This window comes from Rhinichthys klamathensis, unplaced genomic scaffold (genome assembly GCF_029890125.1).
Source record: "Rhinichthys klamathensis goyatoka isolate OS25496 unplaced genomic scaffold, OSU_Roscu_1.1 h1tg000076l_1, whole genome shotgun sequence".
NCBI classification, from domain to species: Eukaryota; Metazoa; Chordata; class Actinopteri; order Cypriniformes; family Leuciscidae; genus Rhinichthys; species Rhinichthys klamathensis.
The window spans coordinates 3,166,524-3,194,492 of NW_026606618.1; the positions used below are offsets into that span (position 1 = coordinate 3,166,524).

Genomic DNA, 27,969 nt, shown 5'->3' on the forward strand with positions numbered 1-27,969 from the left:
TTTATTTGTTTTGGTGCGCGTAAACCCCCCTCCCCGTGACAAGTGGTAGCGCCCAGCCCATCTGTTCTTCTCCTGTGAAATGCGGATTGAAACAGATTGTACAACTCTACGAGTCGCAATGGCTGCTGCACCGCAAGGACAACAAGTTTTACTGTTCAGTTAAACAAGTTCTATGTGAGGAACACCTTGGGCGGATTCGTCTAAGCCACTCTTTTTAATGTGAGACACTCGTAGGATAACAGAAAGATGTCCCAGGGATGTATAACTTCTGTGGAGGAGATCCAGTCTTGGTGGGAAGTCCCCGCCATAGCGCACTTCTGCTCTCTCTTCAGGACGGCGTTCAGTTTACCAGACTTTGAAATCGAGGTAAATGACCATACCTGTATGAATTCACTAAACAAAACCAACTCAAGTTGACCATGTTCCCAGCAGTCTGACTTTGTTTGCCTAGCAAACGCTCACTTTAACCATTCACGTTATAAGTTAGTTACTGCTAATAGGACGTCAACGCAAGTCTCTGATAGTGACGTTGGTAGAATAAAGTCAGTTATTTAGTTTGGTTTATATAATAACAGAATTAAACCGTCACTGACTGGACGCGTTGACTGATTTCTCCCATACAAGCTTTAAAATTCTTGTTTTTTCAGTGGTTAGTAACGTTAGTGTTTTGTCTTTGTTTATAAACCGCGTTATTGGTTTGTGAGTTGGGTTATATAGTAAGGTTAGACTTTGTTCTGCCTTGTTTAAGTTAAACCAATTGCTAATATAAACGCTGCGATATTTCTGTTAATATCCGCGCTGAATTTTAGCGTTAAGTCGTGCGTTGTTTTAAGTTTAAAGTCTCTTGTTCATTCTCGTAAGACCGGTTTTCATTCTCACATTTAAGTGGCGTCGAATAGATTTAACGTTACGCATAAACTTTCCAGTGACTTGATTATCTCGATCACCTGGGCTTGTTTTGTTTCATCTTAACGTTAGTCATTATAAACTCAAGCCAAGTTCATGATTGTTGGGTTACAAGTTTATTGTTGGATCACAGGCTGCCTTCGACTTGGCCATTGTTTCCTACTGTCTGTCTGTTTTGTTTGTTATTGATTCAATTTCTTAACAATGATGCTGTAAAATTAGTCTCGCGTTGATCTAACGTTACCAATATGAATATAACCCAGAAACCTTAATGGAGTAGTTGAGTCACCCCCATTTTTATCATCACCTCCTTTAATTTACATTTGGAAACAGTACAGATCGTGTGTATTTGTCACAGGCATCAGTCCTTCTCGACCCCCACATGTGTGAAACGTGCTGGCCACTGGCTTTGTTATGGCATGAGGGGTTTGATCTGCTGATCACCGCGTGCTGCTTCCCAGAAAAGTTATAACTGGCGTGATCAAATAGGAATTTCATACTAGAGATGGACTGATATTGCCTTATGACAGATTATTATGCAGAAACTACTTTTAATTGTATTATTTGTGTTTTATTTGACTCAAAATGACCAAATCAGCAATTAAACAATATGTTAAGGTTTTCATTATAACAACAACGATTATAATTACTAATAATAATCATGCTGCTGTTGTTGTTAATCATAAAGATAATTTTATGCAGATTTGTTTTTATTGTGATCTGAACAGATTTTTTGCTTGAGAATGAATGGCTATTTAAAAAGTTTAGGCTATTATTCAAACAAGAATTTTAAATAAGATACTTTACTTTTTAATACCGTTTTTGGGTTCTATTTTTCAGTGACCAATGATGCTATTTATCAGTATATGAGTGTCAGTATCAATTCAATTGAAAAGTGTGAATGTAAAATATCTATAATAATATCTGCCTAACCGGTTATCGGTCTCTAATTGGTAACTTGGATGTCTTTTTTTTTTTTGGTCATTTTTGATTTTTTTGCAGCACTATTGCAAACTGAGCTTCCTGCATTTGTGTACTGTGTCTAGTTTGGTGATCACAGATTCAGGCAGCGTGTGTCAATGCAGTGTCAAAGGATTTACATTCAGAGGGTGTGAGACTGTGTCAGAATCAAGTCATTGACCAGTTTCACGATTCCTCCTCGCATCCTAATTGCATTCAACGTAGGTGTCCAAGGTCATTCAACACAAAAGCTCTCAGTCCCACTTCAGTATCCTGGTAACTTTGCAGCCGCGCGTGAATGGGACTGTGAATAATCCAATCGGTTGCTTTAATCTAGTGATTGAGACGTTTTTTAAGTCATCCGTCACATTGCGCCAGTCTTCTATTATTATCTTTGCCTTAAGCTGAATTGTCCTAATGCTTATTAGTGTTGAAGTGGCTGTTGAACATGGTAAAAGAGTCAGTCTCTTGTCTTTGCATTGCCGTAAAAGTAAATAAGTAGGTTGAACATATTTTGGCGTTGTAATTTAAGAACTTTGCAATTTTATGTTCAATTCAATTCAGGTTCAATTCAGGTACAACTAGTGCAAAAAAAATGATGAATTGAGCTTTTGTTTTTTTTGCATCCAGTTGGCATCTTTGGATTTCTGTCAAACTATCTCATTTGCGTGAGCCATTCAAAACATGTTGATGGGAATGTCATCAAAGCAGATTTTCCAGCAACTCGCTCAAAGACGATCCTTGATGTGGTGTTGCATTGACGTTTTCTTGTACCTCACCTGTTTTTTTTCAGCCCTTGTGAGCCTCATGCCGGGCTGTGTCTAAAAAAAGCAGGTGGATAGTTCGGTAAATAGAACGCAAATCCGTCTGTAAGAGGATACAATGTCTTTTACGTGGGAGAAAGCCTACTTTATAAGGTGGCCGTATGGCTGTTTGTTTTAAATGACTTTGCACGTTGACATTCTAGTACACCTGATCTTTGTCACAAAGACCATAACAATCTCACCTGTTGAGTATTTGTTCAGAAGTCGGATTTTCATTCATTTAATGAACAGTGATATACCTTGAACAAAAGTATTTTATTTTATAAAATTGGCAAAGAATCTAGTCAAGAATCTTGTTTTGTCAAATATTTTAATGTTTTTTTGCCTTAAGACTGAAAACCACTGAAAGATTGAATTTGATCATTATTGTCACACTCAGAGCACAAGCTTTGTGTGTTGAACACAGTGGATATTACAAAGGCAATGATCCAGTATGAAGTAAAAGGTGTTGGCCAGCTCCTTTTCTTCTCAGGATCCGTTCCGGGGGCCGACAATGAAGATTCTTCTTGGCATGCTGACAAAACGGCTCCTTGCACATTGTTCCTTGGTTACATTTCACAGTCGCGCTCCATATCTCTGCCCTAGATGAGAGAAGGGCTCGGCAGGAAGAGGCCTTATTCGCTTGGGCTCTCTCAGTGCTCTTTGTCTGTGTGAAGCACGCTTGATTTCCTGGCAGTGTGGCTGTGAAACGAGCCCTGAAATCCCACCGCCTCCAAGAGCCGAGAGAGACAGAGTCCTTCAGGACGTCCCCCCTCACCCCTCACACACAAACACATCCAGAGGACCGAGCCTGCTGACTCCACGCAGAGTTGGTGTTTTGTTGCTTGTCTTTTTTCATATGTCTTCATTATCAATTTGGTGGTGCCTGGAGAGTGAGTGGAGATGGAGAATTGATCTGTGGGCGTTTGGTCCAAGCGTTTGCCGCAGCAGAAGATGAGAGTGGGACTTAATTTAGTTTATGAATTGATTATGTTTGGTGGGCAAAGTCAGCAATGTGGGCATCTGGAGAAAGACAAGCTCATTACTAATTGCTCAAACTTCATCTGTTATAGAGAACTGACCATCACTCACTCACACTTTTTAATTGTGTAATAATTGACTCTGGGAGGGAACATATGATCCTTTTGGTAAATCTGCAGCCATTTCCATTTCTCCTAAATCACATGCCAATTTGTGTACTTGTTCTTCATGTTTGCAGTACTGTTCAAAAGTTTTGGCCTGGGTCGATAATATTTTTTTTAGTGTTTTGACATTTTGAAAGTCTCTCATTCTCAAATAGGCTGAATTTATTTCAAAATACAGTAAAAACAGTAATATTGTTTTATTCATTTAAAATAACTGTTTTCTATTTAAATATATTTTATAATGCTCTTGCGACCAGATTCCTTTCACACAGGTTTACTAGTTGTTTCTCCATTTCTTTTGTAATGAGAATCAGTGACTGAGCGAGTTTATAATTCAGACGACTGATGCACCCCTAATTAACGCTTGTCTCTGTCGGAGATCACAGAGGCTATTGTGCAAGAGCTCATTAAGCCTTTGTCAAGCTCTGACGTAGCACATCCATCCACATGTTCCCTGACAGCTGTTTGTCTCATCCATGATCTTTCATGACAGAATTTTCCCAGCGGATTATCGTGGACTTCTCCCTTTCATCATCTTTATCACACCTTCATCCTTGGGTACAAGTGCCCCCTTATGCTCTTTCCTCCACCCATCTTGGGGTTGTGTGTTCTGCCGGTGTTGAATAGAGCCTCATTCACGTTCCTTCTCACTCACTGCTGCTCCGTCATTGGCCCTGGCATGAGCATGACTAAATCACAGATGGTGGCTTTCTTTGCCTCTCCCCCCGGAGTGCTGAGATGGTCGTAACTGGGTGCTGGTGTTCATCTGGGGCACCTTTTCTTTAGGGCCTTGCACTGCTTGATTGTAAAGGGAGATTTAATCTCAATGGGGCCTGGTGGAGCAGGAGCTGGCGACAAGCTCTTGTTTTGAAAAACAAATGGATTAAGATGAGGAAAATGGATTTGTGTCAGGAGGATCTGTGGTGCTCTCTCGTTTTCCTCCAACACCGGGTGCCGATTGTGAAGGATGGCCGTGAGCGTGTATGCGCTTGCATGTGCGTATCTGTGAAGCCTGTGTTGAATTAGCAGCTTTGATGTGCGAGGGGCTCACCCTTGGAAGAGCTCCTGTGGTTTTGAGGAGGAGGAAGTGAGCTCTGACTGTGGGATTTGCACCATCAATAACTGACGGGTCAGCAGGCCTTGTTTCAGACCCCAGATGCTGCAGCTTGACAATAACCACTCTCACCCACCTTCATTCTAGAGATTCTAACTTATGCCTAATCTGCTCCAGTCAACCAGATGAGAAAAGACCTTCACATATTCTCGACATTATTTCTTTTCATTAATTACTATAGCGTGGCAAGGCCATACTGTTTGTGACATGATCTCTCTAAGCATTCAAATCATGTGATCAGCGACAACTCATCATACACTACCGTTCAAATGTTTGGGGTCTTTTCTTTTATTCAGCAAGAATGCATTAAATTGATAGTGTCTATAAAGACTTGTTTAATGTTACAAAATATTTAAATTTCAAATAAATGCTGTTCTTTTTAACTTTCTATTCATCAAAGTATTCTGAAAGAAAAATGTAGTTAAAAAATATTAGCAGCACAATAGAAAATAGAAAACACCTAATCAACATCCATCTATCCATCCATTCTCCAAACCGCTTTGTCCTTTTTTAGAGTCACAGGGATGCTGGAGCCAATCCCAGTGTCTCGGGCCACAGGTGGAGGAACAAACTGGACAGTTGGCCAGTCCATCACAGCCAAATCAGCATATCAGAATGATTTCTGAAGGATCATGTGACAATGAAGACTGGAGTAATGATGCAGAAAATTCAGCTTTGGCATCACAGGAATAAATTACATTTTTAAAATAGAAAGCAAGTTCTTTTAAAGGTGCTCTATGTAACTTTTCTACTAAAATGAATCCTTTTTTTATTGCCTGTGTGTGAAGGGGTTGTAATCACACAATAAAATGATCCACTTGTCGAGTTTTGCTATTACCTCTGAAGGCCAGTATTCCTATTTCTATGTGAAGTCTCCGGGTCGGATTTACCGCGAAATCCAACGGATGTGACGTGCATGCGCGCTCCCGAGCCTCTCTCCTTATAAACAGTCTATTGTAGACGGTCAGGGAGTTACGTCCGGTTAAAGGCGCACGTTTTTCGGCATATATCTCAGTCAATCTTTGATCAATATTCCCAAGACTTTAATCGTTCGTAGTGCTGGACGGGGCCTTTCGAACGAGCCCACCCCCGAGGTCCAACTCGCCCGGCTCCCCGAGTTATAGCCGTTCGAAATCGGGGGTCCCAGCGAACGGCGATCCGGTAGGGGGCATCCCCGAGGCCCGCCACTCTAGCGTTCGGGCAAGGGTTCCCCTGGGAGCGCCTCCCCCGAATTTGAGCTCTCTGGGTCTTTGCGTTCCAGAGATACGAGCGATTTTCTTCTGAGATCGTGACGTCACCGGCGTCCGCAATTTTGCAGCGCGCCCGATGGTTTTCTGCTAATATCTCCGCGAAAACACCACCAAAAACTATGGAACTTATATGGTTCTTTTCAGCTTGACTAGATGGTCCCAACGAGCTCGGTGCTCGCCGAATCCGTCAAGTATTCGCCGAGATATTTGCGTAATAGACGGTATTGTCTATGAGTTCGAGCACGAGCGCTCTTGTAAAATTTGGTTGCAATCTGAAACATCACCACTAGAGGCCGCTAAAAGTTACGTAGAGCACCTTTAAATTGAAGTACTGTTTTTGATCAAATAAATGCCTTGGTGAGCTTGAGACTCCTTAAAAAAAAAAAAAATCCTAATGACCCCAAACATTTGAACTCTAGTCTACACTAATGTCATCATTTTCCAAAATATGCAATTCTAGACCGCTTTATCAAATGTCTCAGATTTCAGTGGAAGAAAATGCTGTCCCAGCGTAGGAGAGGTGTAAAGCATGGATGGACAATATTTCGTATCATATTGATGATTGGCCAGTAATAGGCAACTTTTTAGAGTACATTGCGCTATCAAATGGAGTGTACTTTGAAAGCCTACGTGTTCGGATGCATAAAAAAAAACAAGCTTATTTAGCTACTGCAGAGCAACCAGCCAACATCAAGGCGTCAAGTTTTGCATTAACTTTGCATTCTTTGTGTGTTAAATAATGACCCTTATGCAACAGTGAATCCATCATATGTACACAACACATCTGGTACTTCCCAAGTCTGTCTTAACCACCGTATCCATCCACATTGTGATCACTAACCCCCTCCCCCACCTCTGATTGACAGGTGAGGGCAGAAGTAAATGTATCAGATGGTTCCACATGGGGTACGGGTGAAGGGGTTTGTTCTCTGTGGTGTTTGTTTCAGGCTGCTCTATTGTTGCAGCGCCCCATGGCTCCCAGTGTCTGTCTCCAGTTTGAGGCTGCCGCTCCACACACGCCGTTGCTTGTTTGTGTTTCGTCTGGGATGAAATCGAAGCCCCCATTGTGATCCTAGTTTGTCGGGTTTGTGTTAACCCGCTTAGAGTGTGACTGTCAGGTGTTCCTCTGAGCGACGTGCTGTTTTTTGCTCGTGGCAGCATGATGCAAGAACCTGCTGGGAGCTTGTAAGTGCATGATGGGAAATCTGATGTTTAGTGTGTCATCTGGGATTGCTCTCCCCGCAGACAGTTGAGTAGGTGGGGGTGGCAGTGATAGGGGCTCCAGTGGGAATGTCACTCCACAGGATAGAGTTGGATGGTGGGGGAGGCTGCGTGCATGAGACGTGAGGGACACTCAGCCTACAGCGGAGGTGGCGGAGAGTGTGTGTACGTGTAAAGCGTGTGTGTGTGTGTTTTGGAGGGGTGTGCTGGGGGGTGTCAATGTGCTTTGATAGGCGAGTTTGTAACAATGGCCCAGCTAGACCCACTCATCTGCTCTTGGGAACAGTTGTTTGGAGAGAAGCCATGGTTGTCTTGTCTGTTATGCTTATAGTAATGTTTCCTGGTTGTGCTCCCGATGTTAAAAATAGATAATGTCAGTTTGCTCTGACCTCTTGTTCAGACCAAGTCACCCTGAACTCTGAAATTGGCCTTTCAATGCTATAAACAATCAAGCCTGTGTAATATTGAGCATTAGCCTACTACTACATGCTTTGCTTAAAACTAGTTAGTAAATGCAGCTTAATTAATACCTTTTTTGCAACATGACATCATGACTTTGCGTAAACATACACGCCACTTTCAAGTCAAGTGGCGTGTTATCTATACGCATTTTGAGCTATCCGCGTGTATGTCCACGCCGAAATCTTTTGCGTGTATGTCTACGCCATTAAATGTCCGAGTGATTCCGCGTGTATGTGTACGCCGTTAAATGTCCAAGCGAAACGAAGCAAAATCTATATCTACATCTGTGGAACGATATTTATTTTCCTAGGATGGTAGGAGAAGACTAATAAATGGTATTAACCCCAGTGACGGGTAGGTTTAGGGACGGGGTTGGGGTAGGTCATATATTTATATATACATAATACAGTAATATAACGTTAAGTCAAAGGCGTTGATAAACACGCTGAAAAGCGATTATGCGTGTTGATAGCACGCCAAAAATGGAAATACGAATTGGCGTGTCATACATACGCCATTTCATGAGATCAGTCTGTTTTTTGGATACATTTGGGTCTAAAAGTCTCAAGTCACACTTAAATTCAGACTCGACTTGGAAGCATAAGCATCGACATGACTTTGAAGTTTCAAATTAGCTGCAATTAGCTCAAATTATGTGTTTAGGTCTACAAGGAGAAATATTTTATCTGAATATTGTGGCACTGTTTAGAGTTTAAGCCTTTGAGTCTTTTCTGTAGTCTCTAATGAAAACAAATTTTCTATTGAGTGGTATTTTCAGAAGGAAAATCATTTTTAATGTTGTTTTTCAAATGAATTCCCCATCCCTTGATTGTTAAATATTCATTTTAAAAGTTATGTTAAGAAATTGGTCTTCTGATTTAAGTTAAACTATTTATTTTAGAGAAATATACCTTAATGATCAAAGAAATGCTTCAACTTTTATTTTAGGATGATATTGATGTTCATGTTTATAAGTTTGAGGCAGTTTCTTAATCATTATGGTTTTAAGTTAGCTTTACTGCCAAGGCATGGTATTATAGTGAGTTTAAGCTGTTGGCCTTTGTTTACCAGGAATACTTTCATAACCAGAAAGCATTGCTGTGCAACATTCTCTCAAACTCACGTTTAAGTAACGAGAAGTTATTTTTGCAATAATATTTGTCACTGATGGTAAAAGCAGCAAGTTTGAGTTTGTGCAAGCATCTGTTTGGTTAACAAACACAACAGTGTGCTCTTCATTTAATGATAAGACTTTTTGGTGCTGTATTATGTGTGATTATGTATGTGGTAAGGCACGCAGCCCTAATGCTCAGTTTTGTTTTACTTTCCCTGGCAAACTAGTCTTGTTAATGGTCATAAGCACATTAATATTGCACCTGGTGGTGTTGTTGGACAATATCCTGTTCAAGATATTGGCAAAAAGACCACCAAGTGGAGGCCACGCAAGAGACTTGAGAATGGGGAGGCTGTTGTTAGGGGAGTTAATGATCCCCATTCAGTTGCCTGTGCAGTGATCCCAAACCCTAGATGTGTCTGGCCACCCATCCATGGCCACCTGTTGCACCTGGCCCTGACATTGAGATGGGTGGCCGTCGGATAGCCTGCCCTGCTCTTGACCCTTTCCAAAATTGCACTGACTGGTGGGTAGTGATATGACCAAAATATTATTGGAATTAAACCCAAAAATGTAAAAAAAAAAAAAAAATTATATATATATAATATATATATACCGTATATATATTCATTGCTTCACCCCCAAAATGAATGAACACACAATGCGAAAGGGGATGTCTCTTTATCATAGCAGAAGCGAAGCAAAATAAAGCTTCACGAAAAATATAGCGAAGATGAACGAACGACAAGGACGAACAAAGAATGAACATACAGTACACAAGTATATACAAGCAAGAGTTTGTTGTTAGTTGCCAGCAGCAGAAGAGGTCTGAATGCCTTGAAAGAATAGGTGGTAACGAGGCCGTTTTTCCACTGGTGACTTAAAGAGAGTTACTTTATGCATGGTTAAGTTCTTGGGAAGAGAGTAACAATACCTTATCTGGATTGTATCTCTCCATTATACGTTATCCTCAACTGCCAGTCCAGTGCTGCTCAGCGGAATCTGAAGCACTGCTGCAAACACTTTATAAGAAAGTTTCAGTTATTGGAAGATCCACAATTAGGTTAGTAAAGTTTCTTTTCATAATGTTGCTGTGCTGTTATGTAGGTTAAAAAGTGTGGCATCAGGAGATACAGTTCAGGGAGTGGAGAGCACGTTATACAGATAGATGAACGTTCACTGTCTGCCTGTTACTCCCTTAACTAACAAGAGCTGTTAATTGCTTGTATGCATCTTTAGAGAGTTTCTGGTGTGCACCAGGGACTGATACAGAGGGCGGCTCAGTTTTGCCAAAGCTCTGTCTTGACAGATACATAACTTTATCAGTGACATTCAGTGAATTAGCTCTGAGACTGATAAAATATATATAGTCTAACGTTTTAATTTTATATCTCGGCAGTCAGCAACCTTATGGCATGCGGAGGGATAATCACAGAAGCTCGCACCTCTGCTCACACGTATGGTTTGTCGGATCTGCGCTAGCGCTGGTTAAAATGTGTGTGTGACCATGAGGAATGATTACTCCAAAATGTACTAACAATTTAGAGGAACTTTGTTCAAATTATATACAGTACATACACCTCTTTTCTAGCTAATGTCACGTACCACTGATTGTCCCGTGCCATAGGTTGCCGACTGAAACTTAATGTCATGTGACCTACAACGACAGCCACATTGAAGAATTATTTGATGAACTATTAAAGGAGTAGTTAACCAAAAAATTTGAATTATCATAATTTACTCATTTATATTGTTCCAAACATGTCTGTTTTTTTCATCGGTGGTACACAAAAGATATTTTGAAGCCTATTTTTTTTCTGTCCATACAATGAAAGTCAATAGGGCCAATGTTGTTTTGGACAAAAACAGTCAAAACATTCTTTAAAATATCATACAGCGTGAGCAAATGATAGAATTTTCATTGTTGGGTGAACTGTCACTGTAACCTTGGACTTGACTGAAAATGTTACTCCTAATGACTCATCTAATACAATCACTTTGTTTTTTGCCAAACTGTACTGTGCACTTACCATACCTGTTTTGCTAGTTGGTTAAGACAGAAGATTGAGGTCTGATATCTTCAGGGAGCTGTTAAAGGAGACTTTGTGGTGGAAAGGACACGCACAACATTAATTCCCCTTCTCTGCCATCTGAGCCACTGAATGGCACTTCAAAAGCGAAGTGGGGTTTTGTTAATCCCCGTAGCCGGCCTCAGGTTTGAAGTGTGATCAAAGTCGAGGCTGCACTGATAGATGTGCCCACTCTGGTCCTCTAACTGTCAAGGGACCAGAAAGTTTTGTGGGTGTAACGGAGGTTCTGAGGGTCGTGCGGAAGGCCAGAGTGGCCCATCACTTGAAGGCAATCCTGGATGTTCCTGGCAGACCCAAACACTCAGAATGTGAGTGAGTTGTGAAGAGATGGATATAAATAGATGAAGACATGAAGAGTTACCAAATTTTTCCAGGCGATAACCCTTTTTGTTACGGTGAATCCATTTCCCCTCTGGACTTCCTGCCCAAACAGACTGTCTCCTTCAATAAGGAGTTTCACAGACACTTTAGACTCTTTGAGTACCTGGAGGGGATAATCAATAGCTTTTAAATTGCTTCAACAATCAAGCCAAAAAAGCCTAATGAATTCAGCATGTTAAGCAACACCACCGCCATTTTTTCCCCTAGAGAACAATCTAAGGACAGTGTTTTGTTTTTTTCACCTTAAGCACAAGCATGTCTCATCCTGTTTTTCCTCTTGCTGCTGACACTGGGCTCCTGGTTTCCTCTCTACAGCTAGGAGGTGTGTGAGCTGACCTTCCATGACCCCATTCTCTCCACCATTTCTCTCGAGAGAAACGGCAATCTGCAGCTTGAGTGAATCTCACGATGAATGGATGGGCTGCCTCTCTCGCCCTTGAGTTAATTTTGTTGTGTCACTCCGCTCTGAAAGGGTAAAGGGGGAGGATATTTTATACGGTAGCTGAAAAGTGCTCCCCGTTGCCTGAGGGACCGAGTGGCTCGCTGTGTCCTTGTTAAAGAAAGCAACCGTAGTCGCTAAACTCCTTGAGATGGACCGGTGATGGAGCACTGGCCATTTACATTTCTCAAGCTCCCCCTCCCTCTTTCTTAGTGACATTGGGCATCCTGAAGAGAGAGCAGTGCATGCTGGGTCAGGTTGTGCTGGGTCAGTCTAGTCCTAGCTGTGGCTGTGGGCTCATGCTGTCGCTTAGTTCCTTTCAGTAGGCTGGAGTTTGCAGTCCCACTTACTGCCGCTTCATAAACCCTCAATAGCTGCAACACAATGAAAGAAGACAGGGGTCAAGGTTAAATCTCAGTTCCATCTTGTTCCTAGAAGCTTTATCGAGAACCTGGAGAATGTTTTGGTGTGTTTTTAGTGCACGTCTAAGGACTTTATCATCTTTACCATAAAGATGACCAGACTTTACCAGGACTTTATATCCAATAGGTTTTTAAAGTCAGTTGGTTACCAACCATGTTTCTGTACTCTTGTAGTACTCCACTGTTAATTCATCTTGACAGTGACTTATTGCTTCCCGTATTGGTTTTACCTGATGTTTTCATAGCCTGTTCAGATGTCTAATTTGCTTTGAATTGTCATTAAGCTGACACTTTCACCCAGAGCAACTTGCAGTACACCTACAGGGAAAATACATCTAGAGCAACATGGGGTGAATTGTTTTGCCCAAAGTCATGATGGTAATAGCTCATGGATTGCCCCTCGAAGGGATTAAGTCTACAGTGGTGTTGCTCAGATCTTTCATGACTAGGCTAAGCCTCCAGATGTTATGATGTAATACATCAGTTTGCTTTTTTGCTTTATTGACAAAGCCATTCAAACTGTGACATTCTTAGTATTCAACTTTTAGCACTTAGTACTCAACAAGCACATCATGAAGTACGTTTATTTGGACTTTAAAAGTTTGACTTTGCTTGGGGCCTTTTTAAAATTGAGATGGATGGGTGATGAATGAAAAATTGCTTTTAGTTCAACTAAAATAAAAGGTTGTCACAATTTGAACGCCTTGGTCCGTTAACACTTTAGTTCACTTCAGTTTAGTATACACGTTAATGTGTTACAGTTGGCCTCTGTGGGTGTGCTTGCTATAAAAGACGGTTCATGCACAAGGTGCATTTAATACTTTTAAATATTTGATTATGCTTTGTGTTATGCATGCTTGGACAGACAGATGAGGACTGTAGCTCACATATCCAAAACCTGCTGTAGCTTGATTATAAGTGCACATGGAAATGTACTTAAACATGCATACTGTGACATGCCACTACTCTACATGTTGATTAACCAATCAGAATTAACCTTAGGCTAAATCTCATTAACATATCTCTTTGCTTTCTTTCCTGTATGAGGATTGAAACACGTTTATACAGGATTGGGAACATTTATCCAAGTCCAGAGGAGTTAGAAAATGCATTGTAGTGGTATGATCTTATAGTGTAAATAAAAGATCAAATTAAGTTGATACCACATTCACTCAACATTTCAGTGCACACTGGGTGTTTTTAAAATGTGGCTCTTGCAAACAAAGGAAGTTCGTCAGGTTGGTTCCTGGACTGACCATGGTTGAATGACATTGCTTTACAGGCAGTTCCTTAAAACAACAATTAGTCTTACTCTGGTTTCAGTCGTAATGCCTAATGACAACCTAAGAAGGCGGTCAAACAGGATCTGTTATTGCATCCCTTACTTTAATCTTAAGTACCCCTAAAGAGTTTTGTAACATGAGGTTACACTGTTTTGCTGAATGTCAAACTACTATATGAAATTCATAAATCTGTTACTACTGTGAGCGCCCCACGTTATGTGGTGTTAGTTCGGCACAACATTTTCTCATCAGCGAAAGAGTGGTATAAAAATGTCAAGCTAGGCTGTTTAGGCCAATATCGTTTAATAAGTTTGTAAAAGCAGCTGCTAGTTAAACTCAGTCCTGCTGTAATGGCTAACCTTCCCTCCCTGCTGTTCTTTTTTTATAGGAACTTGAGCAAGCACTACTGAAACAAGACCAAGACTTCCTCTCAGACCTCCTTTGCTCCCTGCTGAAAGGATGTTATCAACGCAGCGACATCACGTAAGTGCATCACCATCAGTATTTCCTGTTCCTATTGTACCTTAAAGTTGTGATGTAACTGAAGTAGCGACAGATCTTTTCTTCCATATTATGACGTACATCTGAGTAAACAGATTAATGAAAAAGAAAACAAATCTAGGATAGTTACATTTTAAATAAAATGTAAGCTCAATCAACAATTATGTATATGTTTATGGTATAATTTTGATTACCATAAAAATGTATTTCCACTTGCCACTCGTTTTCTTTAAAAAAGCAAACATCTGGGTTACAGTTAGGCACTTACAGTGGAAGTGAATCTGTAAATGTTAATAATACTCAGTTCCAGTAGTAGAGGCAGATGTAAACAATATGAGTGTTAACATGATTTTAGTATGATAAAATTGAATGTCCAATTTTGCAATATCCAATTTCACAACTTTGTTGCCATGACAACATAAAGAAAATGGATGAGTCTATTTTTTGTAATCAACATTATGCAGCAAATGTTGTCGATGGAACTTAACTTGTATTGAACCGTAAATACTCATAATACTGTACTGTCTGGGGTGTTTTTGCAACCCTACTCTGTGCTCTTGAAGGATCTTATGCATGGTATTGCCCAACCCACATCCTGTGTCTGACTCAGACTCCATCTCCAATCTGCATGCAACCAGTTGACTGTAGTAGCGCTGTACTCATGGAGCTAGGTTACCTGCAGCAGTAGTAGGTCAAGGGGCCATGGGCCCCATCCCACTAAAGAGTGTGAGTTATTGTGAGAGTCAGTACTGTGATGAATGACTAGCCCCTAAAGGGAGCTCCCTTCCATAGCGGTGCCTCATCAGCAGCAAAAAGGAGTCCGGTCGATGACTGGGTAGGCAAGAATGATCCCTTTCGCATACTCCGGCAGGCCGTTAGCAGGACGCTGGGTTTTATTGGATTCGACAGCAACTGGCATCCAGGGGGAGGCCGCGGGGCACTGGCCTTTCACAGAAGTGCCCTTTTCATTCTACATGTGCTAAACGCTCCAGCAGAATGGGGGAGGGAGTGTTACGGATGAGAGAGAGAGGCAGAGAAAGATGGAATGGCAGGGGGCCTGCAGCTGTGAGAGAGATCATTCTGCTTTCTCAAGATAAGCCTATTCTTTCTATCCTATTTTGCTCTCTACCTTCTCTCTTGTTGTCCTAAGGCTCACCCTTGCCCTACGCATTAGTACCAGGAACTGGGTGTTGGGTTGATCGAATTGACCCCACCCGGAACTAACTTTTTTTCATCACAAAAAAGGCAGTTGTAGAACTTAAATCATATGAATAATTTATCAAGTGAATTATCCTAACTTAAAATCAAGGTGGAAGACCCGATCTGCCGCAAACAAGATTGTTTGAGTTTGCTTTGCTTTTGTGTGTTTTGCTTAATGGTACTTGACACCTTAGTGGACAAGTGTAAGATTTTGTGCATTGATTTTCCTGTTGTCACAGGTCAGTTTAATAGTTTCTATATGCACATTTTGGGATAAAATAAAAGCTGGATGGAAACGTGAATTTTCAAAAAACTTAAATAATTCAGATGGAAGTAATGCACGTAAAATACGATAGAAAACCCTTTTCTGAATAAGGACCTAGATGTGCATCAAAGTCATGTGACTTTGCCTCAAGTCAAGTGACTTAATCATTAGTCACATGTGACTTAACCCCCGATGGAATGGGATGGAACCGCTGCTTTATTTGCAAATTGTTTAGTGATATTCCGATCTTTTTCTTTTTAGGATTCAGTCCTTTAACAGTTATCTGGAAGACATCATCAATTACCGCTGGGAACTGGAAGAAGGGAAGCCTAATCCACTGAAGGAGCGCCTATTTGAGGAGCTACCACCCCGCACACAGGTGGAGCTTTTGCACAGACTCTGTGACTATCGTCTTGATGCTGCTGATGTCTTCGACAGGCTCAAGGTAGCAACCTTGTTTTCATGTGTCATAGCACACTTTTTTTTTTTCATTAAAAAAACAAAACATGTTTGTTTGTTTAATCCTCACCATAACAGAAGAGTCTAATAGAGATCATGGGTTTTGCAGGGCCTGGATGCAGACAGTTTGCGTGTTGAGCCTCTGGGCCAGGATGGGAACGGGGCCCTCTATTGGTACTTTTACGGTACACGGCTCTACAAAGAGGAGCCAGTCGAAGGGATGTCTCCACAATACAGGTATGGAGAGCATTTCTACATACATATGAACATACCCTTACATGCTAGGGGTGTAACAATACATCGATATGGATCGATGCATCGATCAAACGTCTAATGATACGATACATCAATGCCACACGTAAAATATCGATATACAGTACCTTTATTTTGACACTCTCCACATCCTCACGTAACGTCCATCTATGTACACTCACCTAAAGGATTATTAGGAACACCATACTAATATGGTGACCCCCTTTCGCCTTTAGAACTGCCTTAATTCTACGTGGCATTGATTCAACAAGGTGCTGAAAGCATTCTTTAGAAATGTTGGCCCATATTGATAGGATAGCATCTTGCAGTTGATGGAGATTTGTGGGATGCACATCCAGGGCACGAAGCTCCCGTTCCACCACATCCCAAAGATGCTCTATTGGGTTGAGATCTGGTGACTGTGGGGGCCATTAGTACAGTGAACTCATTGTCATGTCCAAGAAACCAATTTGAAATGATTCGAGCTTTGTGACATGGTGCATTATCCTGCTGGAAGTAGCCATCAGAGGATGGGTACATGGTGGCCATAAAGGGATGGACATGGTCAGAAACAATGCTCAGGTAGGCCGTGGCATTTAAACGATGCCCAATTGGTACTAAGGGGCCTAAAGTGTGCCAAGAAAACATCCCCCACACCATTACACCACCACCACCAGCCTGCACAGTGGTAACAAGGCATGATGGATCCATGTTCTCATTCTGTTTACGCCAAATTCTGACTCTACCATCTGAATGTCTCAACAGAAATCGAGACTCATCAGACCAGGCAACATATTTCCAGTCTTCAACTGTCCAATTTTGGTGAGCTCTTGCAAATTGTAGCCTCTTTTTCCTATTTGTAGTGGAGATGAGTGGTACCTGGTGGGGTCTTCTGCTGTTGTAGCCCATCCGCCTCAAGGTTGTGCGTGTTGTGGCTTCACAAATGCTTTGCTGCATACCTCGGTTGTAACAAGTGGTTATTTCAGTCAAAGTTGCTCTTCTATCAGCTTGAATCAGTCGGCCCATTCTCCTCAGACCTCTAGCATCAACAAGGCATTTTCGCTCACAGGACTGCCGCATACTGGATGTTTTTCCCTTTTCACACCATTCTTTGTAAACCCTAGAAATGGTTGTGTGTGAAAATCCCAGTAACTGAGCAGATTGTGAAATACTCAGACCGGCCCGTCTGGCACCAACAACCATGCCACGCTCAAAATTGCTTAAATCACCTTTCTTTCCCATTCTGACATTCAGTTTGGAGTTCAGGAGATTGTCTTGACCAGGACCACACCCCTAAATGCATTGAAGGAACTGCCATGTGATTGGTTGATTAGATAATTACATTAATGAGAAATTGAACAGGTGTTCCTAATAATCCTTTAGGTGAGTGTATTTCGTTTACTCGCCATACTATCTGCCGGTGGCGGCGTGTCTTTATAACGTTAATTTTCTCAGTTGAAATAGACGCCTGACAAGATTGACTGAACCCTAAACACGTTTTGTCACAAAAGCCAGTATTGTCCACTGTCAAGGCATCGCGAGTTCATGTTACAGCAGAAACCAACAAGCACCCCTGTTGTTTGTGAACCCAACCCGATAAGTCCGTTTTAGCGAATCAGCGCACAGTATTCAGGTCAGGTGACAGGGCTGTGTTAGTCACTTCGAAAAAACGCGCTAGCTGAGAGGAGTTTTAGCAAAGCTGACTAAAAGTGATCGAGGATGAATGACTTCAACGAACTTGATGAACCCGTGATATGTTCTTCGGGGCGTAAAAGGAAAATGAAAGCTGAAACTTTTTCACGGAACCTTGCTAAAGCAGCATGTTACAGTGGTGAGGGAAAAGCTCCCTGTATTGCGTGTAACCACAACAACAAAATTTGTCAGGCGTCTATGTCAGCTGAGGAGATTAACGTTACAAAGATTAACCGAGTATTTTATGTATCATAGCAATTACTTGGTTTTGTTTAACTCTGAAATATAAAATTTGGATTTAACTGCTTTTGCCAAAAAACAAACTTTTAATATATAAAAAACATACTTTCAATGAACTTTAATTTTGTAAGTTTTTTGCAAATTAACTCTTCTGTTGTAAATGTCCCAATTGAGAGAGGGTGCAATTTTCAAAGAGTTTAATTAAACGTTCATGTAATATATTTTGGTTGCATTTGCAAGTTAATAAAAGTGTAACTGGTTGTGTAAACTTGGCAAATAATATCTAAATATCGATAAACCAATCGATATAGAACTGAATTGTAATTGTATCGCAGAATTTTTTGAGGTAAATATCATATCGCTGGCTGAGAGATATCAAATATCATATCGCCCCCCCCCCCCCCCCCCCCCACTCTCTCTCTCTCTCTCCCACCTTGCTTCCTGTCCACTCTATACTTTCCTATCATATTAAAGGCAAAAATCGCCCAAAAAAAGGCTAAAAGTTGTACTATTTTCACAGTGACATTTATGAAAAAGTAGAGAAGAAGAGAAGAGGGAGGCCACCAAAGAAGTCTGAGGATATTGATGAATCTATGTAAGGACCTCTTTAAACATCCGTTAAATGCACTGTATGACATACTTACTACTAGTCTTACTAGTCAGAGTTTGGTGCTTTGAAGTTGAATTATTTGGAAAGATAAGGCTCTAATCTTGTTTGTTTCAGGGAGGAGGAGGACGAGGAGGATTCTGTGAAGGAAGAGGATGAAAGTGTCGGGGAGTCTAAACCTGGAATAGGTGAGAAACAGGTTTTGCTGCTTTTGGTTGGTTTTATGTGTAAAGATGTTGAGTCATTGCAGAACCATTTGTCCTTCATTTTTATTCTGCAATGTAAGTGGCTTACAGTGCCCATGGCGGCTGTAATACATGTCTGCTGCAATGTTCATGAAATGCTTTTTCAGCAAAAGCATGAAATGTGGAGCGCTTTCATGACATAAGTTGAAATGAAAAATGCTAGTAACCATGCCAGCTTGGCTTCACATAGATTTCTAAGGGCGTTTTCACACCTGAAAGTCCGCTCCAAGGTCCGAACCAAAGTTCACGTTTTAATACATTTTATACTTTCAGAAAGTTTTGGTTTGGTTTCACACTGCAATTATGAGAGCGCACTAAAGAACTTTACGTGACATACTTGCGTCCTGTCGTCATCATCTATGTGGGCTACATCTTGACATTGATTGGTTTGTAAATGGACGTGTGTCTGACATCAGCATGTTGTCAATTCAACATGAATGACTACAACAACTTTGACAACATGAATGAACAGACGCATATCTCCCGTCCTCTCATACCCTCTCTCTCTCATCCTCTCCGAAAATATTTGGAAAGTGTCTGTATTTTTGTGCGTTTTTTCCAGTTGAATTCTTATGTCATCAGTCCATACTTCAATTAAAAACCTCGTCTCCTCCTCTCCCCATGTGCTACTACGGCTCATTTTTCCTGCCACCTTCTGTTTTTTTCGGCTATGCGGGAACCACCGGCACTTCCTGTAAAAGGTCTGAAAGTCCGAACCATACAGAAATGCTTTCACACTAGAAACGAACCAAACCTTTGTTCAGTTTGATCCGGACCGAGGCCCCGTCGTTTAAAAACGGAGACCTTTTGCTACGTTTGCACCTCCCGTCCAGACTAAAACGGAAAAAACGAAGACCTAAAACAGAGAAGTTTAGAAACGCTGCAGCTCCGTTTTGCGTTTTGAATCTCCTGAGGGTGTTTTAGTGAAGACGGGACAAAACGGAGGACTTTAGAAACGTTGATGCAGAGGCTTACGCTCGGCTCTATGATTGGGTGTAATCAGTCATGACGTATCCTTCCCTGATTCGTCAGCCACCCATCACATGTCAATCCGTTTCCTGTTTACACCGGCAGGCGCATGCCCAGTGTTGGTGAATGGTCACGTGATCCGTGTTTTAATGTGGACGGAGATCAATTCTAATACGCAGATAAAACGCTGGCGTGGACGGAGATCGTATTCGTTTTAATTCTTCGTTTTTAAACGAAAACACAGTAGTGTGGGCGGGGCCCGAGACTACCTCTTTTCGTCGGACCAAATTTCATCTGTTTGGGCCGGACCGTGGTCTGTGATGGATTTCACACCTGTAATTTTGATTCGGACCAAACTGAAAAGTCCGAAAGTCCGGACCAAACAAGGTAGGTGTGAAAGGGCCCTAAGAGATCAAAGCTCAAATTGTGGTTGGTAGCTAGATTAGAAGCCTTTGACAAATTATTATCTTGATGCTTAGTTTTATTATAAAATTCCTATCCTGTGCAAGTTTTTAACTGGTCTCCAAACATGAATTGTCTTTTGATATTGATTATTTTTTATATCTGTTAATGAGGTGCTGTTTGTGTAATGTGTTGTCAGAGCGTGAGCGGGGTGTCTGGTCTCTGATGTGTGACTCCGAGGAACAGTGGGTCAATCTGGCCGAAAGTATCAAGGACCGAATTTCTTCTCAGGACCGTCACCTGTACCGCATCATCACTCAAAACTTCCTGCCTGAGATTAGTAACATGATTGAACACAAGGTGAGACTTTTCAGTCCGTCTGATTGCACCGCATGTGATGTGATGTAATGATGAGTCATGTTATTAAACTGGGATATAGGTTATTATCTCAGTAGAGATTGCCATCTCCAGAAAAAAAACAATGGTGACATATTTTACTTTGGCAATATTAGTAGGATGTTTGAGAACAATGAGAATTCCCTCCTACAATGCAGAAAACATTCTTTCAAATTAAATTATTCTTAAATAATATTTTTTTAAATTTCTGATTCAAAAATTGTTAGCTTGAAAGACATCTTAATGTTCTTATCTTTTTAATGATTTTTGATACAAGTTAGGTGAGTTTACACTGGTCTTAATTTGTATCAGGTGTTTTTATTTAAGTTATTTTGCATTAATATTAATAACCAGTTTTGAAGCATTGAATTTGTTGTACTTGACAAGGCAGCCTCAAGAGTAGGCAAGTATACAATCAGATAAGATCAAAACTTTTCAAGATTTGCACACATATTTAGAAGATATTTATTATTGAATTTTTTTAATTATTAATCTTAAGATATTTATTATTATTATTATTTATTAATCCATTCCCTGGTACTTTTGCTGCTGATTTTTAATACCAGTGCATGAGTGCAATTCATGACTGGTCGTACTGGCATGAGATTTTGATTTTCAGAAAGCCTTGCAGCGTCCATTGTCCTTAGGGACAATCATAACTGCTGCAGTTTGTGATGTGATTAAAAATGTGATTAAAGTTATTTCATTGGAATATGCACATAGATAACTTAGATACCTGATCTTTTTCTTACCAGTGAGAACTGCCTATATCAGATGCATGTTGGTATGCACATTTTGCAGTGGTGTTGACATGTCATTTCCGTGGCTAATTAAGACCTATTAGAGTGTCTCGTTGCTATAGCTACCCCTCTTCCAGCAATCACCATTACATACCCTCACTGTAAAATGTATATCTTTCTTCAGTGCTGCCAACGTTATTCAACTTCACATTTTTCACACCTGTACATCAATCTGCAAAGAACCAGATATTTTCTTTCGCAACCTTGATGCAACGGGTTTTAACTTGGACAACTGCCTCTTCAAATCAAACCCCTACACCCACTCTCTCTCACACATGCACACAGCCCTGTCAGAGCCAATCCATCTAGCCGTCTCCATGTGGCAGGCTCTCACCTTGGGGTGAGCTGGAGCATGGTGATTGACGGCCTGGAGCGCTGCAGGTTTTTTGACCTCTTAAGTGGTGATACCACAGACACTCCATCTAGCATGGGACTAAGTGTTGTAGGGTAATAGACAAAGCAGAAGATCCTGAATATACCGAGATACAGAGGGAAAGGGGGTGGTTTTGATGAGCCTTTGTCACCATGGGCTGTTTGGTTTTGCAATGACACTCTTTAGCCTCCTGCTTTGGTTAAACAAAGGGCATATTTGGGAGGGGCCAATATCCCCCAAGTGACCTACCTGACACCCACATATGTGTGTAACCACAACTGACAAGGTTATTCTTCCCCAGGAGAAAGAGATGAAGCAGAAGCTACTGAATCCTTCTGAGGAACACAACAGCTACACTGAACAACATGGCAGTAAAGAGAATTGGGTATGTTTTTTTTTTAAACGTGTCAGTAATTTCTTGTTTGTATATTTTCTGTAAGCTGTAGTTTCATTTATGCATGTGTGTGAAGCAGACACAAGCCACAATTGAGGTGGAGAAACAGAAGGAGGAGGACCTGGAAAGGCAAGTCCTTCTCGCTGAACAACGGAAAGAAGAAGAGAGACTGCTTCAGGAAGAACGGGACAGAGAAGAACAGGAGCGAGTCAAAGCTGTCGAGGGTGAGTAACACTTCAGGTAACCGGCGACCAAAGTTTCCCCAGAAGCATGATCAAACACACACTGATGGTAGAGCACATTCTATGGTCTTGTCTCAACATGGCGGATTTGAAATCGGCGTGCTTTTACCCTAAGGCTGCTTTAATCATACAAAGAGCTGAGCTAGGGGAAAAGATCAACCTCACTCCTCGTGAGAATCATCCAGCTCTGATATCCTCTGTCAGCGGGTTAATTAACTCTTGATTGTGCTGCTGCGGATGGGCCTATGCACATTAATGTATTATGGATGAAGATCGAGCCTGCAGTTCTCTCCAGTGGTTTCTTCCTCAAGCTCTTTTAATCCTCCCAGCAGGGTGTGTCAGTCAGGGCTTTTAATGTCAGCACATAAAACACTTCTCCCCTTTATCTTGCCTGTGCCCTTTGATCAAATGTGCCTTCTAAAGCTGCCAGATTATTTGCTCTTATTACGACTTTTTCGTTTTCGATTTTCGTTTGCCAACTTTTCATTACATTGGCACAGGCGGGCAGGTAAAAAGTGCACTATTAATGGTAATAAGTGTAAAACTTGGCTTTCTTATTCTGTCATTCACATGTTTTTGTGTTGTTCAGAGCGTGCACGTAGGAGGAAGCAGCGAGAGGAGAAGGCCTGGTTGCTCTCCCAAGGGAAAGAACTTCCCCCCGAGCTGCTAAATTTGGAGACCCACTCACCTATTCGTCGAGCACGCCGCACCAAAGAGTTGTAAGGACTGTTTTAACTCTCAAACTCAGTATTAGCTTTCCATCTTGCGAATTGTCTCCAAACACATTTGATGTTAATTTTACTTTCTAATTAATATGTAAAAGCTTTTATGTGTATGTTTTATGGTGATTGTTGCTATTCGTTACTTCTATTTCTGTATTGTAGTTATGACATGGATGACGATTACACAGCTCTCTACAAAGGTACGTTTGGACAATGGTGCTTGTGTTGTGGTCAAACCACAGTGTTCATTTCCTCATTCAATACTTGCAGCAGTTCCACTGAAATAATGTAAAACTGGGTTCTCTTCAGTGTTGGAGGCCCTCAAAGCTCAAAAAGATGCCTGGCCCTTCATGGAGCCTGTTGATGAGTCATATGCCCCCAACTATCATGAAATCATACAGGTGGGTATACAAGCTTTTATAAATACATTTATTTGATCTCATAAAGAATAAATCAATAAGTTGTTAAAAATGTTTCGTCAGACTCCAATGGACCTGTCCACCATTGAGAGAAAGCTGAATGATGGGGAGTACATTGCTAAGGATGAGTTTGTGGCCGATGTAAAGCTTATGTTTGAGAACTGTCTGGAATACAACGGAGAAGAGAGTGGTAAATATGATCAAGATGAACCGTTTTGTTTCCAAGATTTGTGGCATCTAAGCAGAAGTGAAACTGTTTAACAATAATCCACTCAACAAAACGTAGGAATGTGTATCAGTGTTAAAGAATTGATAAGCAAAGCAAGTCATGATAGTTGTGGAAGTATGTCGAGAGGCTCTGACATTGATTAATAGAGAGTGATTGAGCTGTCCTCCAGTGCGCCAGGTCCTGCAGTGCCACAGAGACATTCCAGCCCCACAGCTCCCCTCCCTGGAGCCATCCATCCATCAGAATGCATTCCCCTGGGGGTAGTGGGGTCAGAGGTCAACTGTGGTTCTGTGACCTAGTTGGTGTGCTTGCTCTGCTTGGGGAGATGAGATCATATGTGTGTGTGCTAATGCTTACCTGTCTGTATCTCCTCAGAATACACAATAATGGCTGAGTCCTTGGAACGCTGCTTTAACCGAGCCCTACTGAAGCATTTCCCTTCTGAGGATGGCGACACAGACGAGGAGTTTCACGTGAACAGTGAGGACCGTGACCGCAAGGATAAGAAAAAGGGCAAAAGTCACAAACAGTCAGGTCCCGAGAGCTTGATCAGAGCCACTGAGCAGGTTCAAAAACGCAAAATGTCCTATAGTGGCAAGGGAAACAATCAGCAACAAGACATACTCAAATCCGCTTTACAACCCCCTCCCCCACACTACCGCAATGGTTCCCCATATCCTCATAACATCTACCCAGGACAGCAACAGGCTGGCATGTTACATCCTGCTCAACAGGTTAGACCACAGTCTCGGTTTCTAAATTTGTTTATTGTTTACAGCTGAAACAACAGTTTTGATTATTATCCTAAAGTTCTCCCTGTGCGCTTGTTACTGTCAGTACTTCATAACAGGTGTTCTTTTTGCAAATAGTTTCAACGACCTGCAGGTCCTTCAGGACCAGGGATGTATGCTCAACGTATGATGATTGATCCCCAGTATCCATATCCTGGACAGAGACCCCTCATGTCCAGGCCACCGGGGGACCATGGAACTCAGCATATACCTCACTACAACATGCAGGTATGTTATGTTTGATCAGCAGTATTAGTGTTGATCACTTAAAATTAGTAAAATCACCTCTTGAAGGTTGTTTATAATGTTTTTCTTTTTTATCAGGGTTCCCACATAAATGGTCCGCATCTTGGTCCCAGATACCCAGTTGGACCTGATGGCCGGCCAGTTCAAGCTCCACATCAACAACATTCCTATCCTGGTCCCACTCATGGTCCTTCTCTTGGCCCAAGGCCAATGGCCCTTCAGCCTGGAGGCCTCTGTGCCCCTCCATCTGAAGGCAACATGTACCCTTCACGCCAATATCCAGAAGGGCAGTCCATGCAGCCTGTGGGGAACCGGTACTCCAGCCCAGGTGTCCCAATGCATAGTTCCTATCCTCCTTATGGCCCCCATGGCATAAACATGCCCAGAATGTGGCCACCCATGAACCATCAAGGGCAGCCGACACCTGGTGGACCTATGATGCAAGAACAGAGTGCAACTAGCCAACATCCATACAATCACAACATGATCCGTCCTCCACACAGTACTGGTTATGCAATGACAAATGGTCAATATAGAATGCCCTCTGTCAACTCCCAAGGTCCTATTGGCCAAAGACCACCAGGGGCCCCTCAGGTCTCAAGGCCACATTTGGCATCCATGCTTGATAGTCCAGAGATGATTGCCCTCCAGCAGCTCTCGACCTCATCATCTCATCATGTTGGGAGCTTTCAGTCATCCCCACAAAGTAGTGGTAATACTTTAGTTTCTGCTACACTGTCTTCACCTGAAAACCATCTCCTCATGCCTTCTAGAGATTGTGTTGTAGACAACCAGCACACTCCCATATCCCCTAAAGGTAAGAGTGGTATTCCTGGCCATATTTTGGCATTACACTATTGCATTTGATGAAAATTATATTGTAAGATTGATGGCATTTGCATGATTTTAACCACATTTACCACCATTGTATATCCTGACAGGTTCAAGTCCAGAATCTGGTGATAAACAGTCAACCGAGACTGCTCTGACTAAGGCTGACAACCGTTCTCTTCCCAATCCAACAGAAACATCTGAGCATCCTTCACTAGGAACAGCTTCGGCATCTGTGACCACTCCAAGTACGGAAGGTCCCAGTCATAATGAAGATAGATATAGACTGTCAAATCCAGAGAAAATCCACAATGGTGACCACCCAAATTCTCAAACCCAACCAGGTTCCCTAATGCAAAAATTTGTAGATGATTCTTCGATTCCCCAAAATAGTCCTCAGCCAATGACCCATAAAACCCCTGATGAAATTCCCCAGAACCCCTCTCTACAAATCCATAAACATGTTCCACCACAGTTTCTTCAGAATGGTTCTCAACGTCAGTCTCAGAATGTACCTCCACATATTCTACAGAATCTTCCACAACAGATGCCACAAAATGCATCTAATCAGTACTTTCAGAACGGCTCACAGCAAATACAACACAACGGATCTGTCAGAGGTCCACAGGCAGGACCTCTTCATGGAATGCCACAGATTCCTCCTCAGGGGGGTCAGCCAGGTGTTCACCAGCCTGCAACCCTCAGCTCTCTACCTCCTAGCCACCCTGTATCCCATCCACTTGCTCAGCCCTCTCCGGCTGATCAGGGAGACCAAAGGCCTTGTGAGCCTACCAACAGGAAAGTATCAGGAGAGAGTAAAGCTTCCCAAGACAGCAGCAATGCTAACATGATGACTGATTGTCCCAGTGGGCTTTACAAACAACAGCCCTTCAGTCCAAAGTCACAAACCCAGCTGGGAAGGCAGGAGCCAGCACCTCAAAATCAGGCTCCTCCAGCACACTCTCAGGGTCCAGAGAGCAACACTGTGCTCCAATATGGTGTAAGTGAGCCAGCACACCAACACTTTGGCCCACAGATGGGTAGACCATTACACCCATCAAATCACCAGGCATACCCAAACCAGGGACCTCCATCACAGGGTAATAACCCTCATCAAAATCCTGCACACTATCCTGGATATCACCAGCAAGGTGTTCCATACCAGTATCGCATGGCCACACAGCATCCTCAGGGCCATCCCAGCATGCATCCTCAGTTCCAGCAGCATCAGCAGTTCTATCAGCACCACCGACATGGCAGACCTGGATTTTCACATGAGGAGTGGCCTAGACCTCCATACCAGTCTCAACACCCAATGATCCCCAATTCTTACCAATCACCATCCGTTGGAAGTTTTAATGGACGACACAAGGACAGCAGCATGTCTCCACATGGCTCGGATGGATCTGGTGGGAGCTTAATGTCACCCAGTCCTATACCCGATGGGTCTCATAGCAGTGCTTTGGAGAATAGGGAGGATGGCAGCCCTGCCAAGCAGGCAAGAACTGAAGAGCCTTCTGAACGCTCAGAGAGCCCAAAAGAGATCTTAGACCTGGACAGCCACAATGCTTCAGCCCGGCATCGTACTTCAGCTCAGCTGCACCCCAGTTTCCCATATGGGACTCGTGGCATGCATCCCAGCATGCAGCAAAGTGGTGCTCATCCACCCCATATGATGGCAAGTGGGCCGTATTCTGGCCAGCATTTTCCCAGTGCACATTTTGCACCACAGCATCCTCATCCACATTTGATGGAAGCTTTACAGAGGCCCCAGCACCTGCCTTTCTCTCCAGGTCAAACTCGAATGGTTATGTACAGGCATCCAAATGTTGCAGGGCAGTTCCAGGGAATGATGGTTTCTCAAAGAGCAGTGGTTGCAGAACACTTACTTCGCACTGGGTAAGAGATCTCATTTATCTCTCAAATCTTATGACAAAATTGATCTGGATCCACTTACACATTCATCTACATTTGTCTTTATAATGCCTTCACATCAAATGTACTTAGCTTTAGTAACTCTTTTTCTTGTTTGATAGGCACCAAATGTTGGGTACACCATCTCCCAATGGCCCAGGCAATAAACAAGGTGTATGAAAAAAAAAAA

General features: G+C 42.1%; 1 protein-coding gene across 2 annotated transcripts; it reads left to right on the forward strand.

Moving 5' to 3' along the window:
• The first annotated feature begins 86 nt into the window (after positions 1 to 86).
• On the forward strand, positions 87 to 27,969 carry LOC130085267 (chromatin remodeling regulator CECR2). 2 transcript variants are annotated; one of them, XM_056250966.1, is made up of 18 exons: positions 87 to 366; positions 13,979 to 14,073; positions 15,818 to 16,001; positions 16,125 to 16,252; positions 18,720 to 18,794; positions 18,924 to 18,994; positions 20,622 to 20,782; positions 22,293 to 22,376; positions 22,462 to 22,609; positions 23,217 to 23,346; positions 23,512 to 23,549; positions 23,659 to 23,750; positions 23,832 to 23,958; positions 24,373 to 24,731; positions 24,867 to 25,016; positions 25,113 to 25,851; positions 25,976 to 27,764; positions 27,902 to 27,969. In XM_056250966.1, the coding sequence occupies exons 1-18, from the start codon at positions 247 to 249 to the stop codon at positions 27,957 to 27,959; spliced, it is 4,548 nt and encodes a 1,515-aa protein (XP_056106941.1). In that variant the 5' UTR covers positions 87 to 246; the 3' UTR covers positions 27,960 to 27,969. The 2 variants fall into 2 exon arrangements, with proteins under 2 accessions (XP_056106941.1, XP_056106942.1); XM_056250967.1 differs by having other exon boundaries at positions 22,465 to 22,609.